We start from the raw sequence: 17,022 nt of genomic DNA on the forward strand, positions 1-17,022 counted from the left end.
TTGCCAATTATTATTTAAAGGCATCCGTTAGTCTTGCGAGACCATGGATCTGCGCCTGGAAAGTCTTCACTCTCCAGGGCGTAGGCCTGGGCAAGGTTGTATGGAAGACCACAACTATAATAGTATGGGGACAACAGAAACTCTACTTAACCTTTAACAATAAATTAACTTTGTCATAACTGTAGAATAAATAGCTGCAATGTACTATGTTGCAAAAAGCTAATTTTCAAGACATTTATACCGAGTATTTGTGCCAATGATAATAACTTGAACGTAAAATTGAGGTGGAAGCAATGTAAAGCCTTAAGGCATGCAAGCACATGGACAATGCATGCCACATGTTTTGGGTTGGAATTCCAAGCAAGGAACTCAGGAGAATAAATATAATCTTCAAATATAAATAACTTACCTGGGAAACACAGCTGAGGTAGTCCTTGGAGATCTACCTCATTTGGAATGCTAAATTCCTCACTCTGTGGCTCTTTGTGACCTGCATTTGCTTTGCTTGTGGCAGGATTTGTGTGCTTGAATTCCTTTCTCTTTCTAAATGAATGGCGTCTTGAAGATCTTGTAAAATGCCCTTCAAAATGACTAGACCGATTGTCCTCTTTAGTAACAAATGGAGGAACATGAACAGATCGAACCTCTGGTGTAAGATAGTGATGTGATCGAGTACTATCTTTACTGATTGCCTGAAGAGAGAGAAAGAAACTAATGTATATAAGTAAAATAAAAGCACACTGATAGTATTAAAGGACAATAAACACTGCTGACATTAAATTACATAAAATAAATGCATTGTCATCATTTTGTACTTTGCACTGACATTTACAACAGGGCAAGATAGATTACTAGATTAATCATCAGGAGATATGATGCTGAATTTAAAAATCAGAATTAATCTGAAATCATTGTAAACTCGAGTCAGTAAGAACCTAGATTTGGGGTTTTTTCCAATTATAGAAAAACATATTTCTTAAAAATTTCCCTAGTACACTTCACAAATAAATTTTACATGACCAAAACAGCTCACTTTGCTAAAAGGAAATAAACTGAGAAAAGGATGTAATTAGGCACCAAGGAAGTTGATGAACACATTTCAGCTTAAGAAAACAATTCAGCTCATTGGGTCCATGAAGGCTCCCAAATTATTCCCATACCCATATACTTTTTCACTGCAATTTATTCTCTTTCATAAACATCCATGAACTCCTCTTTGATCGTTTATTTGCCAGTTACCTAAACAAAGTTACCTACCTAAACCATAACACCATAAACACATACTGTAGGAGCAGAATTGGGCTAGTCAGCCCATCGAGCTTACTCCACCATCCTATTATAGGCATCCGTTAGTCTTGCGCCTTGGCAGGACTGGGCAAGGTTGTATGGAAGACTGGCAGTTGCCTGTGCTGCAAGTCTCCCCTCTCCATGCCACCGTTGTCCAAGGGAAGGGCATTAAGGCCGATACAGCTTGGCACTGGTGTCGTTGTAGAGCAATGTGTGGTTAAGTGCCTTGCTCAAGGACACAACACGTTGCCTCAGCTGAGGCTCGAACTCGCGACCTTCAGATCACTAGACCAACACCTTAACCACTTGGCCACGCACCATCCTATTAATTCCTCTTTATGAATGTGGAAGGAAATAACCATAAGACCAAGGAGCAGAATTGGGCCATTCAGCCTATCATTTGCCAGCCATTTTATCATGGCTGGTTTATTATTCCCCTCAACCCCATTCTCCTGCCTTCTCCCTGTAACCTTTGATGCCCTGATTAATCAAGAACTTATCAAACTCCACCTTAAATATACCCAATGACTTGGCCTGCACAGCCGTCTATGGCAATGAACTCCACAGATACACTACCCTTTGGTGAAAGAAATTGGTCCTCATCTCTGTTTTAAATGGATGTACCTCTTTTCTTAGACTGTGCCCTTTGGACCTAGACTCCCCTACTAGAGGAAACATTCTCTCCGTGTCCACTCAATCTAGGTTTCAATGAGAACGCTACACATTCTTTTAAATTCAGCAAGTACAGGCCTGAAGCCATCAAACACTCCTCATACATTAGCCCTTTTACTACTGGGATCATTCTCATGAGCCTTCTCTGGACCCTCTCTCACGCCAACACATCCTTTCTTAGATAAGGGGTGCACAACTACTCACCATATTGCAAATGTGATCTGACCAATGCGTTATAATGACTACTGCATTACATCAAGTCAAGTCACTTTTTATTGACATTTCACCATAACTGCTGGTACAGAACATAGTAAAAATGAGACATTTTCCAGGACTATGGTGTTACATGAAACAATACAAAAACTACACTGAACTACGTAAGAAAAAACACAAAAACTACACTAGACTACAGTCCTATCCAGGACTGCATCCTTCCTTTTACAGTATATTCTCGTCTTCTCAAAATGAATGCTAACATTGCCTTAGCATTCCTTATCAATAACTGAGCCTGCAAGTTAACCTTTAGGACTCCAAGTGCCTTTGAACATCTGATTTCTGAATTTGCTCCAGTTTAGAAAATAGTCTATGCCTTTATTCCTTCTACCAAAGTACATGACGTATGCTATCCTGCACTATATTCCATCCACCACATCTTTGCCCATTCTCCTAATCTGTACAAGTCCTTCTGCAGACTCCCTGCTTCCTCAACACTACCTATCTCTCCACCTACCTTTGTCAGAAAGTTTTCAATACATTTGAAAAGAAATTACATATTATTCCAGGTCAAAGAACAATACAACCTGCACAAGATTTATTTTCACAGCGTACAACTGCAAAAGCTATTGATCAGGTCTTAATAGGATGCCACAGCAGTGTAACGATTAGTGTGCACAATTACAGCATAGGGTGTCAAGAATTCAGACTTCAATTCCAGCATCCTCTGTAAGAATGTTTGTACATTCTCCCATCTGCAGATGGATTTCTTCTGGGTTCTTCAGTTTCATAGTCATAGTCATAATTTATTGATCCCGGGGGAAATTGGTTTTCGTTACAGTTGCACCATAAATAATAAATAGTAATAAAACCATAAATAGTTAAATAGTAATATGTAAATTATGCCAGTAAATTATGAAATAAGTCCAGGACCAGCCTATTGGCTCAGGGTGTCTGACCCTCCAAGGGAGGAGTTGTAAAGTTTGATGGCCACAGGCAGGAATGACTTCCTATGACGCTCTGTGTTGCATCTCGGTGGAATGAGTCTCTGGTTGAATGTACTCCTGTGCCCACCCAGTACATTATGTAGTGGATGGGAGACATTGTCCAAGATGGCATGCAACTTAGACAGCACCCTCTTTTCAGACACCACCGTCAGAGAGTCCAGTTCCATCCCCACAACATCACTGGCCTTACGAATGAGTTTGTTGATTCTGTTGGTGTCTGCTCCGCTCAGCATGCTGCCCCAACACACAACAGCAAACATGATAGCACTGGCCACCACAGACTTGTAGAACATCCACCCACAGTGCAAAGACTTACTGGTCAGTTGGTTAATTGGTCATTGTGATTAGGCTAGGATTAAATTGATGGGTTGCTGGGTGGTGCGGCTCAATGGGCCTAAAGGGCCTGTTCCATGCTGTATCTCTAAATAAAATTAAAGTAAATAAACCATTTTGGGTATTACTAAACAGTTTTAAAAACAAAGAGTTCTGTGTTTGAGGCACAGGAATAAGAAATGGCTACTGTAGCACGTGCAGTAACATGCAACTCCTGCTTCCAAATACCTTCTCGTCAATTATGCTTATCTGTAATTCCTTGGCCGAACTTCTGGTTCTTGGGCGATGGGGTGGGGGTGAGAAATCATTAGATGGAGAACAATTTTTGAGAGAGCACAAAAAAAAAACTGCAAGAAGCTGAAGGCAATGCAGAGCCAAAATGGGAAGATAGCAGGAAGGTGGGTAAGTAAGTTTGATAAAAACATGCAGTGCCTTGGGATCCAGTGGGAAGAATGGCAGAATGACAACCGGGGGAATCATGAAAGTCAGCGACCACCTCTTTTGAGAAGAGTTAGACCAACTGGAAAATGGATTCTCTGGAAGACCTAAAGTGTGTATTTAAACAAAAGGATGCTTTCAAGGACAATAAATGGGTGATAGGCACAGGCCAGAAAAAGGACTTGCTCTGACAAGTACCTACCAGACTGGGCAGAGCATCCAATGCAGATGAAAGTGGGCTGCTAGCTCTATCAGAAAGATGATGTGGAGGATTTTTATCATAGTTATTTTATCTGTGCAATGCATGATCCAGACGCACAAAAGAGGAAAGAACTTCCCAACACAAAGACCTGAATGACCCTGAAAGCAGCAACAGATAGATTTCATTGGATCTTTTCGAACTTCCAGCTGGAGAGATAAATAGTCTAGTATTGTTGAGTCACTTTACTAAGTGGATTAAGGGCCTTCCAGACAACCACTGCCATGATCTTAGTGGTGCAGGCCTTTTCTAAGATGGAGACCAGAGAGGATTGTAAAATCAGATCAAGTCACCTTATGAAGCAAGTATGGCATGTAGCTTGGTTATGGTTGGCTATTGAAAGAAAGGGACAAGAGGCATTTGGTTCGTAATCCATAATCTCCAGGAATTATCAAGCACATGAATAAATCAAGAGAGCCATAAAATGATCACCTGAACAGAATACCATCATGCCCTTTGCGTTGATAAACATCAGGGAATAAAATCCCATAAAACAGGATATTCAGCTCATTAAATGCAGAGTCATCTAGTACATTTCTTACTCTAACTCTCAAATGCACTTAGTCTAACTGGAGGATGGAAAAAAAGGGAACTGAAAAGATAGTTCAAGAATACTTATAAACAAGCTGCAGGGAATATTGGCAAAGAAATCAGAGCCAATGAAAAGACTTAGAACTAAATAAACCTTAGGAATGATTAGGCACCAGAACACAAGATAGTAAGGAGGAATTACACATTGGGAGGAGTATTTGGACTGCAGTGTAAGATTTTGTACAGTATTGTGGGAAAAGCCAGCTCAATGGTTTATTTTGAGCAACTATCCAAAAAGGTAAAATCAATCAGATGAAACAATATGAACCTCACAAGCAAGAGACAGCAAAAGGAACCAACATAAGTTAACTGAATGTAAAAAAAAAGAGGAAGAGGTTTTATTTTACAGTAGTATCACTACCAGTATCAATCCCACACCTTCAGAAGATATACTTGAAGAGTCAAACATGCCAAGGTGCCATATGAAAATGTTATCAATACACAAGTTGTTAATTTAACCAGATTTGTGTAGCTTTGATTGCTTAGAACAGTCAACACAGAGGAAATTTTTATTTCAATTTCTGTGGATAAAAATGGACAAAGCTCTGGCATTTATCTTGGAACTCATGTGGATGGAGATCATGACAGCTGAAGGTCATCAGATGTCATTGGGGAGAGTGACTGAAGTCGGAAAATACCCAAATGAGCTGTACTTCACATGTCCTCCTGACAAAAAATGCCATCTCTGGGAAAGGAAAAGAAGGATGCAATGGCAATTTAGCTTTAGTACAGCGAAAGAAGGGAGATTTATTTTTCAGAATCAGGTTTAATACCATGTGAAATATGTTGCTTTGTGGCAACTGTAGAATGCAAGAGAATATAAAATAAATAGAAAAAAGTGGAATAGTGAGGTAGCATTCATGGACTATTCAGAAATCTGATGCCAGAGAAGAAGCTGTTCCTATTCCCCATTAAAAAGAGGGAATGTCACGGATGATGAGGGTCCTTAATGATTGATGCCACCTTCTTGAGGACCCACCTTTTGAAGATTTCTTTGATTGTGGGGAGGATTGTGCCAGTGACAGAGCTGGCTGGATCTTTTACTCACTGCAGCTTCACGATCCTGTGCATTGGTGGCTCTATACCAAGTGGTAATGCAACCAGTCAGAGTGCTCTCCACAGTATATCTGTAGAAATTGGCTAGAGTCTTTGGTGACACACCAGATTTCCTCAAATTCCTAATGAAGGCCAGCCACCAACGAACCCTCTTCAAGAATGACTCAAAATTCAGGGTAGATACTCTGAAACGTGAATGCCCACGAACTTGAACTTGAACTTGCTCCCCCTTTCCTCTGATGACTCCTCAATAAGGACTGGTGTGTGTTCTCCCAACTCTCCTTTCCTGAAGACTACAACCGATTTCTTGGTCTCGCTAATACTGAGTGTAACACCACTCGACCAGCTGATCCATTTTGCTCTTGACTGCCACTTGTCGCCATCTGAGATTCTGCCAACAAGTGGTGCCATCAGCAAATTTATAGATGATATTTGAGCTTTGTCTAGTCACACAGTCACAAATGTAGGAATCAGCACATTGCAAAACACCACTGAAATAATCATCCCTAGATCTGTACCAAAAAAGTCACATGGGAAAGTTAAATGTAGAATCTGTGTGTAGTGGCAAAATTAAACCAAAACAGAAAAAAAAACAATTGGTGCTAGCCTGCGACCATTACAGAGTTGTATGCACCCCCTGCTCCAACGCTTGCTCTAAAAGTTGAATCCTTTAATTCGCTCCTTCACTTGCAATTAGCAAGCATACAATCTTGGTGAAGAACTTCCACATACCCAAGCGTAAACTAAGCATTATTCAGTGCTATTCCAGCAAAAGATATGACTTCCACCAGTCCCAAGCAATAAACTGCCACGAAATAAACAAGAATACGTAACTTATTCCCTTCGCTTTTACCACGTCCCCACTTATAAAGACTAGTTACCATAACGAACATAATAAATGAGCAAAAGAAAATACAAAGCAGATAGGAAACAGATGCATGGCTCCTACATTCCAGCCCCTTAATTATTCTACTAGAATAATTACAACTGCATGCTACCAAGACACAGAAGACATGAAATCTCAACATTCACAAAAATGTCTTCTTTTGGTAAGCAGTCTATCCTGCTGGTGGTATTCTCCTGCCAAACCAGATCACCCCTCTTGACTGGATTCTGGAAAATGTCTTGAATTAATGCTGCCAAATCTCAGTTAAATGCCAAACTGAAATCCCATTAACTGTCCACTCTGGCCGAGTGTGGTCTTTTCCACTATCAAGGACTCCTTTCAATGATCCATTAACAGTTCAATCCAGCATTTTTCTGATTGCATAAGGTCCACCACTAATACTGTGAATCACTTGCAAAAGCTCAATGCCTTGGACACATTCACCCTTATCAACAGCTCAATTTCTGAATCAATTTCCAGCAAATGAATACACTTCAGGTGAGACCCTTCCTGAATATCTCTCTGACGAGCAATGTTCCCTTTGTAGACAGGTGCAGGTTCCTGTGTATTGATGTTAGGCAGTTCACAATAGTTTTCACTATCCAAGACGGCCACTTCCAAAGCAGAAATGATGTAATTACTCAGAACATTCTCCCGACCTTTGGTGCATCAGAGAATGTGTGTTCCTCTTCCTGTTAGGTTGATCTTGTTCATGAATTTCACTGTGCAGAACACTGCTGTACTTCTTTAATCTAGGAAAGCATAAGTAACCACTGTCTTGTTACTCTTCTTAGAATTCACCTGAACTGGAATTATAGGAACTTTATCATCATGATCACTAGACCTCGTAAGACCATTAGACACTAGGGCAGTAGTCGCTGCTGTTTGCTTCATTCATGGCTGGTTTCAAACTGCACCCTTTTCACCAGTTCCAGGCTCAGTTTCAGCTTCACTTTCCACAATAACCACAGTAGTGACAAAGCTGCTTCCTTTGATTTGAGAACAAATTTGTGATCTAGTTTTGTTCACACCTTTACTTACTGCTGATGATATAACATTGTATTTTTCCCCCAAATGCTGGGGGTATAGCAATTTTTACTTGCCTTTCAATTATGTCAACAACGACTGATCTCCATTTTCCCCAAAGTTCACCAGACAATTTATAAATGACAATCCTCATATTAGCAGACATGTTCAACTCATGCATGTCTTATATCACCAAAGATTTGAATCTCCCTTTTAAGCATAGATGCAATGCCTTATTGTTGCATCACTATGCTTGTTACTATTTTTCGTGTCCTTCTGGTATCCAGTGCGACATTTGGACTTTTATCATCTGAAACACTCGTGTCTCCATACAGTAAATTAATGTCCTCCAAAACACATATTGGATATGGCATAGGTTCAGAATGCCTCCTTGGTACAGGCTGAATATGCTGGATTTTCTCTGTTCAATGTCAACATTGAACTCTCACCAGAGAACTACTCTGCTGGAGCATGTTTAGCACCCATAGCACTTGAGGTCCTTGAACCTTAACTCTGGCAATTTTCCGTCTGCAACTTAAGCTGCTCCATCTTCCTTCAAAGTTGCTTTTCCATCTGTTCCTGATTTCTTAGAAGCTATTCTGCCCGTTCTTCCTGGCTTCTCCAAAGCTGTTCCATTTTTTTCTTCCAAAGCATGTTTATCCCTCAATACCTGTTGTCTTGTGTGTAACTCAACTAAATCAGCCTCAATTTTAATGCATGCCAATGTGCTATCAGACACACGGGTCAATCTGCAAGCAACAGAACCAGCTGCATGTACACTAGACACGCTGTCTTCAGCACATATATAACTCATCATCTTTCTATGTAGTCACAGCCTGGTCTGAGGCTTTTTAAATATTTTCATTTCCTCCAATAAACTGATCTTCGTCATTGCATGTTTGTTAATTTCTCTCTTAACCTTGCTTCAAGATTGCTGCTTCCAACTGGATTCAAGTTGTTCTCCAAGTGAGCAAACCAGAAAAAACGATGACAAATTCGATTCAGCTTTCAACAATGGAAACAATTCAATTCTTCACTTTTCAACAGAACCAAGTGGTCAAACTATCAGGTAAACATCACTATACAGCTTGACAAGGCAACAATGATCATTCAAAACTGTTTCAAACCCAGACACACAGCATGAATCAACAAAATGTTGTTACTTGCCACAAGCTCTTTCAGGCTGTGGTGCTCCTAAATTGCACGGCCACATCTGAATGCTTATGTTCATTTGCTATAACTGTCGAAAACTTTTGCTGACAGAATGTAGCAGCAAAACCAAACCAAAGCAAAGCAATTACCACTAGATTGTGACTGTTACGGAGTTGTTATATTTGTAAGAAGCGCCCTCAATTTCAATGATTGCTCCAAAAGTCAAATCCTTTATTGATCCTTTATGAGGAATTAGCAAACATACAATCTTGAAGTGATGAACTAAAGTGTATCCAAGTGTAACCTAAGCATTATTCTGCAATATTGAGCATAATCTCAGCAAAAGATATGACTGCCAGTCTCAAGCTACAAACTGACATGAAATAAGCAAGAATACGCAACTTATTCTCTTTGTTTTCACCACACCCCCCACTCATGAGACTAGTGACCATAATAAACGCACATCACAGAACACAAAGCAGATAGAGAACATACGCATGGCTCCTATACTGTAAAATCTTTAAGGCTGAACAAAGAGTAACCATTCTGTCAACAATTTCATCAGGTTTGAGTCCTGAAGAAGGATCTTGGCCCAAAATGTCGATTGTTTACACTTTTCCATAGGTGTTGCCTGGCCTGAAGTTCCTTCAGCATTTTGTGTGTGTCGCTTGGATTTCCAGCATCTGCAGATTTTCTCCTGTTTGCTGTCAACAACTGTATAGTATACATTAACCAAAGTAGAATAAATGATGCAAGGAAAATTATTACACTAGAACTCTGATAATCTGGTATGTACTATTGAATCTGATTATATATAGGAATTAACTTTGGGATACGCAGTGTAACCACAATTGCAAAATCTTTTACTTACAGAAATAACTTCACAAGTCCACACCTGACTTCTTGTACTGTGCCAATTTTGTGTCAAAAGGACATAAAATCATAAAACTTTTTATATCGGGAAAGAAATGAATATCCATGTACCTGATTAAATCCCTAGTTTAAACCACCAGAAATATAGTACAGGTTTCCCCCGCCATCCAGAGGTAGAATGCTCCTACGAAATGGTTCATAAGCTGGAATGTTGTAAAGTGAAGAAGCAATTACCATTAATTTATATGGGAAAAATTTGTGAGCGTTCGCAGACCCAAAAAATAACCTACCAAATCATACCAAATAACACATAAAACCTAAAATAACAGTAACATATAGTAAAAGCAGAAATGATATAAATACACAGCCTATATAAAGTAGAAATACTTTTCTACAATCATTGCCGCACTGTTCTCCATAGCAAAAATCTCACGCAAGTGCTCTCAGCAGAAACACTCTCTCCAGTAACACTTAAGCTACGAAACTGCCAAATCATACCAAATAACACATAAAAATACACAGCCTATATAAAGTAGAAATAATGTATGTACAGTGTAGTATCACTTACGGGAATTGGGAAGACAGTGCCAAGCACACTGATGATGGTGTGTTAGGCTGAGTCATCGGAGGTTGGGGTGGTTCAGTGGTCCCCACCCTCCAGGCTGCCGACTGATACCAATCCGCGAAGAATGCAGCGGTAGGTGGTACGCACCCAGCACATCTTTAAGAAAAAAGCCGAAATAAACAAGCTATTAGGTGCCGCCCAGCACGTAAATGTCAGCCCAGATCAGAGGTGACGCAATCGGCAATCGCCTCTGATCTGGGCCGACATTTACGTGCTGGCCTTTTTCTTAAAGATGTGTTGGGTGCATCCCAGCTACCGCTGCATTCTCTGCGGCAATGTATCGGTCCACGGCCCAGGAGTTGGGGTGGTGGGACACTGGGGTGTCATCTCAGCGTCATCTGTTTCCATCAGGGCAAGCAGGTCATCTTCCTTTATCTCGAAACGCTTAATTATGTCTAGTTTTACGCTACGTGTAACAGCTTTACGAGCTCTTTTAGGCTTTTCCGATACCTTAGAACTCATCTTGCTAATGGTTGCTCACAGGCACGTGTTTAAGCAATGCCGGCTAGAATGCAGTTCTGGGGGAGGAGCTTGGCTGCTCGGGGCACGCATTGCTTTGTATCGTGCGCTGTTTTTTTCGCGCACTGCCTTTTTTCGTAACAGTGAAAACACCTGTTAGCGAAAACAGGTGACTAATGTAGGTCTTTTGTAACAGTGAGGTTTCGTAAAGCGGATGTTTGAAAAGCGGGGGACACCTGTAACGGATTCAGATATTGACAAACTTAAACCTGAAGTTCAGACCAAAATAATTAAACTTCTAATCTTGGTGTCAGATAGCACACACACTCAGAGGCCACTTTTGGTGCTTATTGTACCTAATTAAGTGGACACTGTGAACACTCATGATCTTCTGCTACCATAGCCCATCCACTTCAAGGTTCATATTGTGCATTCATCATTGTAACATATGTTTATTTGAAATAATGCCACATTCCTGTCAGCTTGAACAAGTCTAGCCATTCTCCTCTGACCCCTCTCATTAACGAGGCATTTTCACCCACAGAACTGCCACTCAATGGCTCTTTTTTTTTGTTTTTCACACCATTCTCTATAAACTCTAGAGGTCGTTGTGCATGAAAGTCCCAGGAGATCACCAGTTTCGAACCACCCTGTTTGGCACAAAACAATCATTCCATGGCCAGTGTGACTTAGGTCACATTTCTGCCTCAATCTGACATTTGGCCTGAACAAAAGCAGAACCTTTTGACCATGTTTGCATGTTTTTATGCATTAAGTTGCTGCCATATGATTGGCAGATTAGATATTTGCATTAATGAAGTGTACTTAATAAAGCAGCTGCTAAGTAAATTATGGAAATTGATACAAACAGAAAATAAAGTGGGACGAGACAGAAGACTTCATAGCAGCAATAATTTTGGATTTAGAGGATCACAACTGAAGTAAAATCCTTTGATAATAACTATGAATCATTTGCTAGCTGAGACACACTTGGCCACTGTCATTCACAGTGAAAAGGAATCAACAACTGAAGAAGCAGCAACAGCAATAAGAGTTACTGCATGAGACTCTGACTCAGCAAGAGCGAGAGATACTGACTGGAAGTGATCTTTGCCATAAGGTGTCATGAGCCATGTGGGCTCCTGTAGCCTGACACATTCAGCACACAGTGAACCAAAAAAATGATCATAATCAATTGAAATTCCCATTCCAAAATGTTGTAAAGCCTTTCTTTTGTTCCAATGTTACATCACTGAAGTTACAACTCCCATAGACAAGATAGCTCCAGTGTATCCTCATTGTCCTCGTTAAGCCCCCATGATTTAACATTAGAAAAACCTATTCTAAGATTAAACAGGATTGGGAAAAGAAACTTAATTTGACTTTTATGACGGAGGATTGGATGCGGATATTGAAGTTGGTTAACTCTTCTTCAATTTGTGCTAGCCACTCATTGATTCAATTTAAAGTTGTACATCCTTACCATTTGACAAAGGAGAGACTTTCTAAAATCTTTCCTAATGTTGATAGTCATTGTGATAGATGTAAAACTGAGATAGCTACACTGACACATATGTTTTGGTCTTGTTCTATATTGGAACAGTTCTGGAAGTCGGTTTTCTCAACAATTTCTAAAGCACTTAAAATTAATTTACAACCTAATAAATTAACTGTGCTTTTTGGAATAGTTCCTCAAAATATTCATGGTATTTCTGTGTCTGACCAACATGTTATTGCATTTGTTACATTGATAGCTAGGAGGGCCATTTGTTGAAGTGGAAGGATACATCAGCTCCCACTTTGTCACAATGGTTCTCTCAAGTGAGGCTATGTCTCAGTTTGGAGAAAATTAGAAGTCGAACCTTTGAACCTTTATTTGATTTTGAGAAAAGGTAGGGCTCATTTGCTCGTTATTATCATTTGAGTTACTTGATATAATTGATACAAAGTGAGTTTGGCTTGTGGAAGGTGACGAAGATGATGTTGAAGAGGTTTTGGCATCCCATGACCAAGAACTGATAGATGAAGAGCTGATGCAATTGGAAGAAAAAAGGATAACAATCGAAACCGAATGAGTAATGATAAAGTACGACTTTAATTTTGAAAGGGTACGTTGGTTTAGAGGATATTTGCAGGATGGTTTGAGTGCTTACAAAGAACTGTATGATAGAAAAATGTGCCAGGCTCAGTAGTCAAGCAAGCCTTCCACATCAGCCACAGCAGAAGACGAACCTCGATCTTCGACATCGAGGCGGGCAGTCATAGGAGAAGATGAGCTGCCTGCTTTAATGGAAAGAGACGACGAGATGGCACCCCGGTGTCCCACCAATCAGCAATCGGCACTGATCTGGGCCGACAATTACATGTCGAGCGGCACCTAATTAATTAACATGTTTATTTCGGCTTTTTTCTCAAAGATGTGCTGTGTGCCTCCCGGCTACCACTGCATGCTTCGCGGATTGGTATCGGTTCGCTGACCGGAGGGTGGGGGCCACTGCACCACCCAAACTCCGTCGACTCAGTCTAATACACCACCATCAGTGCGCTCCGCACCTTCCCAATTCCGGTAAGTGATACTACACCCTACATACATTATTTCTACTTTATATCAGCTGTGTATTTTTACATGTTATTTGGTATGATTTGGCAGCTTCATAGCTTAAAGGTTACTGGAGAGTGTTTGTGGCGTGTTTTTGCCGATGGTGCTTGCATGAGATTTTCGCTACGGAGAACAGTTCAGGCAATGATTGTGGAAAAGTATTTGTACTTTATATAAGCTGTGTATTTATCGTATCATTCCTGCTTTTACTATATGTTACTGTTATTTTAGGTTTTATGTGTTATTTGGCATGATTTGGTAGGTTATTTTTGGGTCTGTGAACGCTCACAAAATTTTCCCATGTAAATAACTTTTAATGGCTTCTTAGCTTTATGACATTCCAGCTTACGAACCATTTCATAGGAACGCTCTACCTTCGGATGGCGGGGGAAACCTGTAATAGAAGGCTATGGTGAAACAGTGGAATTCAAAACCATGTTAGAAATCTTGATAAATGAACACAAATCATAATATTGACCATCAGGGTCATGGGAAACATAATTTATTTTAAAATGTATTTAGATACTGCACGGAGAAACGTACAAACTCCTTACAGGCTGTGGCAGGTCGCTGGCTGGATTATCACAGAGAAAGTCATCCTTATACTCTCAGGCAATTCCAGTTTAAGTTTATTAAACTATAATAGTCATTGACTAGAACAGGTTATATGCCCCTATTTTAATTTTCTTAATCATAATCAGAAATAATTTTTTTAAAAAACTTACCTGGCAAACTTCTTTCAGGTTTTCATTAGATGCCCCCACAATGACACATATTTCCAATATTCCATTGGGTAGAACATCAGCCATAACTGACTTGCCTTCTGTGGCCCTAAGTTATACAAGAAGAAAGACGGAGATAAATACTTAAATCCAGCAGTAAATTAATCAATATTTTAACAAGTTGTCTGCAAATCATGTTAAAAATAGACAAAAAGGCAGAATAATATCAAGTTTAGAGATTGATAATAAATGCTGTCCTTCCCAGACGTCCAAGAAAGAAACAAAACAAAAAAATCACTAAGTCAGCAAGCACTGTAAGCATTGAAGATGAAAATATGGGAATCTTAAAAGATACCCAAAGATGAGAAAATCTGCAAATACTGGAAATCCAAACAACACACACAAAACTCTGAAGGAACTCAGGCCAGGTGGTATCTACGGAATAGAAACATAGAAAACCTACAGCACCATACAGGCCCTTTGGCCCACAAGGCTGTGCTGAACATGTCCTTATATGAGAAATTACCTAGGATTACCCATAGCCCTCTACATTTCTGAGCTCCATATACCTGTCCAGGAGTCTCTTAAGAGACCCTATCGTATCCGCCTCCACCACCATTGACGGCAGCCCATTCCACGCACTCACCACTCTCTGCATAAAAAACTTACCTCTGATATCTCCTCTGTACCTACTTCCAAGTGCCTTAAAACTGTGTCCTCTCGTGCTAGGCATAGGAACAAACAGTTGATGTTTTGAGCCGAGACCCTTCATCAGGATTGAAAAGTTAGAGCAAGAAGATAGGGGGAGGGGAAGAAGTAGTTGAAGCTGGCAGGTGATAGATGAAACTGGGAGGGGGGAGGGATGAAATAAAGAGCAGCTAAGCTGATATTTGGAAGAGATAAAGGGCTGGAGAATGGGGAATCTGAAAAGAGAGGGAAGAAGACCACGAAAGAAAGGGAAAGGATAGGTACACCAGAGGGAGGTTATGGGTAGGGAAAGAGATGAGGTGAAGGGGGGGCAACTACCGGTAGTTCAAGAAAGCTATGCTCATGCCATCAGGCTGGAGGCTACCCAAACATTTGTTATTCCTCCAAACTGAGTGCAACCTTAACCTAACAGTAGGGGAGGCCATGGATTGACATGACAGAATACGAATGGGAAGTAGAATTAAAATGGATGGCCATCGGGAGATCCCACTTTTTCTGGTGGATGGAGCATAGGTTCTCGGGGAGGCAGTCACCCATTCTAGGTCAGGTCTCACCAATATACAGGAGGCCACACCAGGAGTACCAGATACAGTAGATGACACCTCACCTGGAAGAACTGTTTGGGTCCCTGAATGGCAGTGAGGGAGGAGTAGGAGTAGGGGCAGGTGTGGCACTCGTTTCGCTTGCAAGGATAAACACCAGGCCAGAGATCAGTGGCGAAGGATGAATGGACAAGGGAGTCACATAGGGAGCGATCCCTGCAGAAAGCAAAAGTGAGGGGATAGGGCAAGATGTTCTTGGTGGTGGAATCCTGTTGGAGATGGCGGAAATTACAAAGAATGATGTGCTGGACACAGAGGCTACTGGTGTGGTAGGTGAGGACAAGAGGAACCCTATCCCTGGTGGGGTGGAGGGAGAATGGGGTGAGGGCAAATGTGCACAAAATGGAAGAGATGCGGATGAGGGCAGTGTTGATGGTGGAAGAAGGAAAGCCCCTTTCTTTGAAGAAGGAGGACATCTCATTAGTTCGGGAATGAAAAGCCTCATCCTGCGAGCAGATGTGGCAAAGGCAGAGGAACTGAGAGAAGGGGATAGCATTTTTACGAGTGACAGGGTGGGAAGAGGTATAGTCAAGTAGCTGTGAGAATCAGTGGGTTTGTAAAAGATTTCAGTAGATAGACATAGTCATACTTTATTGATCCCGGGGGAAATTGGTTTTCGTTACAGTTGCACCATAAATAATAAATAGTAATAAAACCATAAATAATTCAATAGTAATATGTAAATTACACCAGGAAGCAAGTCCAGGACCAGCCTATATGGCTCAGGGTGTCTGACCCTCCAAGGGAGGAGTTGTAAAGTTTGATGGCCACAGGCAGGAATGACTTCCTATGACGCTCTGTGCTGCATCTCAGTGGAATGAGTCTCTCGCTGAATGTACTCCTGTGCCCAACCAGTACATTATGTAGTGGATGGGAGACATTGTCCAAGATGGCATGCAACTTGGACAGCATCCTCTTTTCAGACACCACCGTCAGAGAGTCCAGTTCCATTCCCACAACATCACTGGCCTTACGAATGAGTTTGTTGATTCTGTTGGTGTCTGCTACCCTCAGCCTGCTGCCCCAGCACACAACAGCAAACATGATCGCACTGGCCACCACAGACTCATAGAACATCCTCAGCATCGTCCGGCAGATGTTCAAGGACCTCAGTCTCCTCAGGAAATAGAGACGGCTCTGACCCTTCTTGTAGACAGCCTCAGTGTTCTTTGACCAGTCCAGTTTATTGTCAATTCGTATCCCCAGGTATTTGTAATCCTCCACCATGTCCACACTGACCCCCTGGATGGAAACAGGGGTCACCAGTACCTTAGCTCTCGTCAGGTCTACCACCAGCTCCTTAGTCTTTTTCACATTAAGCTGCAGATAATTCTGCTCACACCATGTGACAAAGTTTCCTACCGTAGCCCTGTACTCAGCCTCATCTCCCTTGCTGATGCATCCAACTATGGCAGAGTCATCAGAAAACTTCTGAAGATGACAAGACTCCGTGCAGTAGTTGAAGTCCGAGGTGTAAATGGTGAAGAGAAAGGGAGACAAGATAGTCCCCTGTG

General features: G+C 41.1%; 1 protein-coding gene across 5 annotated transcripts in view; it reads right to left on the bottom strand.

The window, feature by feature from the left end:
* dennd3a (DENN/MADD domain containing 3a) overlaps positions 1-17,022 on the bottom strand; it is a 150,111-nt gene that overhangs the window by 87,751 nt on the left and 45,338 nt on the right. For all 5 annotated transcript variants that reach the window (XM_063058629.1, XM_063058622.1, XM_063058601.1 and 2 more), the window contains exons 2-3: positions 14,202-14,307; positions 410-692 (exon numbers count right to left, since the gene is read on the bottom strand). In XM_063058629.1, coding sequence (XP_062914699.1) covers positions 410-692; positions 14,202-14,285 — 367 coding nt within the window. In that variant the 5' untranslated portion in view covers positions 14,286-14,307. The remainder of the gene's footprint in view (positions 1-409; positions 693-14,201; positions 14,308-17,022) is intronic.

Source organism: Mobula hypostoma, chromosome 1 (genome assembly GCF_963921235.1).
Source record: "Mobula hypostoma chromosome 1, sMobHyp1.1, whole genome shotgun sequence".
NCBI classification, from domain to species: domain Eukaryota; kingdom Metazoa; phylum Chordata; class Chondrichthyes; order Myliobatiformes; family Myliobatidae; genus Mobula; species Mobula hypostoma.